General features: G+C 46.4%; 1 protein-coding gene across 1 annotated transcript in view; it reads right to left on the bottom strand.

Annotated features, from left to right (window-relative positions):
- Positions 1–420: 420 nt before the first annotated feature.
- B3GAT3 (beta-1,3-glucuronyltransferase 3) overlaps positions 421–2,710 on the bottom strand; it is a gene marked incomplete in the record, with an annotated part of 130,042 nt that continues 127,752 nt past the window's right edge. The window contains 1 exon segment of the mRNA XM_053719952.1: positions 421–2,130. Coding sequence (XP_053575927.1) covers positions 2,032–2,130 — 99 coding nt within the window.

Here is a 2,710-nt window from a genome sequence, read left to right as displayed (position 1 = left end):
GGCCTTCATCTTCGGCATTTGTTTAGTGCCGAAAAGTCTGAATGCAAAAGTCTATTGTTTTATATCCCTTTAGGTTACTTTAGGATTAACTTCTTTTTTTATTTAACACCCAAGTATTTCTTGTGACCGTTAACGAACATTCTGATGGTATTTAATTTGAATAGGGTTTTCATAGTTGCCGTCTGATATGGAAATGCTAGAAAAGGTGAAGGGAAACGTAACACGATTTTGTCTTTACAGTAAGGACGTCCATAGACTCACGTAAGGTACAGACACACAGATACGATTACTGTCCTGACACACATGGTAATAACCCAGTAATAATCATCATTAGCACAAACACACAATATCATCAGTTCTAGACGACTGGCACAATACGCAACATGATCTCAACCTGTATAAGAAGGGCACAACGAAGGATGCAGAGAAATTACTTTATTTGGCTCATGGTCCATATAAATAAATACACCTTTAAAGGCTAAAACATGATTAAAGCTCCATAAAAAACATCTCATATCCTAACACACTCTGCTAAATGAGGTACCATCTTCCCACCCGCCCCGCTACCACCCACCCGCCTCGCTACTTACCTACCCACCCGCTATCTACCCAATAAGATAAATCATTTAAATAGTCTAATGGGACATCATCTTCTAATAAAATGGCACCTATATAAAGATCGCAGCTGAACATGTGGCTTCAAGCTGTACACTAGGGCCCACTCTCTGTATTAAGATCATGTATGTACAGCAGGGCCTGCTCTCTGTATTAAGATCATGTATGTATACCAGGGCCCACTCTCTGTATTAAGATCATGTATGTATACCAGGGCCTAACCTTTTTTTATCAAAATCAGAACTGTACACTAGGGCCTGAACTCCGTATTAAGATCATGTATGTACAGCAGGGCCTGCTCTCTGTATTAAGATCATGTATGTATACCAGGGCCCACTCTCTGTATTAAGATCATGTATGTATACCAGGGCCTGCTCTCTGTATTAAGATCATGTATGTACACCAGGCCTGCTCTCTGTATTAAGATCATGTATGTACACCAGGCCTGCTCTCTGTATTAAGATCATGTATGTACACCAGGCCTGCTCTCTGTATTAAGATCATGTATGTATACCAGGGCCTGCTCTCTGTATTAAGATCATGTATGTATACCAGGGCCTGCTCTCTGTATTAAGATCATGTATGTACACCAGGCCTGCTCTCTGTATTAAGATCATGTATGTATACCAGGGCCCACTCTCTGTATTAAGATCATGTATGTACACCAGGGCCTAACCTTTTTTTATCAAAATCAGAACTGTACACTAGGGCCTGAACTCCGTATTAAGATCATGTATGAACACTAGGGTCTGACCTCTGTATTAGAATCATTATGAACACTAGGGCCTGACCTCTGTATTAGAATCATTATGAACACTAGGGCCTGACCTCTGTATTAGAATCATTATGAACACTAGGACCTGACCTCTGTATTAGAATCATTATGAACACTAGGGCCTGACCTCTGTATTAGAATCATTATGAACACTAGGACCTGACCTCTGTATTAGGATTGTGCATGTACACTAGGGCCAGACCTCTGTATTAGGATTGTGCATGTACACTAGGACCTGACTTCTGTATTAGGATTGTGTATGTACACTAGGGCCTGACTTCTGTATTGGGATCAGATCTGTACACTAGGACCTGACCTCTGTATTGGGATCAGATCTGTACACTAGGACCTGACCTCTGTATTGGGATCAGATTTGTACACTAGGGTCTGACCTCTGTATTAAGATCGTGTAAGTACACAAGGGGCTGACAGATCAGTATATATTAATATAAACGCATTATCATCACACCAGTATACCTGACCTCTGTATTAGGTGCATTCCTGTACAACACTATTATTGAGATCACATAAGTATATCATTGTCTGATCTCTGTAGTAAGACCAGACCTCTGTATTTCAGCCGTACAGTATGGCTGCAGCAGGGTCCCAGCATCACATCAGTGTCTGACCTCTGCATTAGGTCACACCTCTATATTAGGGTTTGAGCCCCTTCCCTGCTTTTCTAAGGCATCCTCCTGCTTCAGCTTCGGTTTCTCAGTACGTGTGTGCCAGACCCATACCTGTAACACAGAGCGACAGAGAGAGGGGGGGGGAGAAAGGGGGGGGGGGGAGAGAGAGAGGGGGCGAGAGAGAGAGAGAGAGAGAGGGGGGGGGGACAGAGAGAGGGAGGGGGAGAGAGAGAGGGAGGGGGAGAGAGAGAGGGAGGGGGAGACAGAGAGAGAGGGAGGGAGGGGGAGAGAGAGAGAGAGAGAGGGAGGGGAAGAGAGAGAGAGAGAGAGAGAGAGAGAGAGGGAGGGGGAGAGAGAGAGCGAGAGAGAGGGGGGGAGAGGGGGGGAATAGGGGGGGAGAGGGGGGGAAGAGAGCGAGAGAGGTGGGGAAGAGAGCGAGAGAGGGGGGAAGAGAGTGAGAGAGAGGGGGGGAGAGAGAGAGAGAGGGAGGGGGAGAGAGAGGGGGGGGAAGGGGGGGGGAGAGAGAGAGAGAGAGAGAGAGAGAGAGAGGGGGGGGAGAGAGAGAGGGAGGGGAAGAGAGAGAGAGAGAGAGGGAGGGGGAGACAGAGAGGGAGGGGGAGACAGAGAGAGAGGGAGGGAGGGGGGAGAGAGAGAGAGGGAGGGGAAGAGAGAGAGAGCGAGGGGGAGAGGA

Source organism: Bombina bombina, chromosome 7 (assembly GCF_027579735.1).
Source record: "Bombina bombina isolate aBomBom1 chromosome 7, aBomBom1.pri, whole genome shotgun sequence".
NCBI classification, from domain to species: domain Eukaryota; kingdom Metazoa; phylum Chordata; class Amphibia; order Anura; family Bombinatoridae; genus Bombina; species Bombina bombina.
Note: the sequence above shows the minus strand (reverse complement) of the source record. Positions and strands in the feature narration are given on the sequence as shown.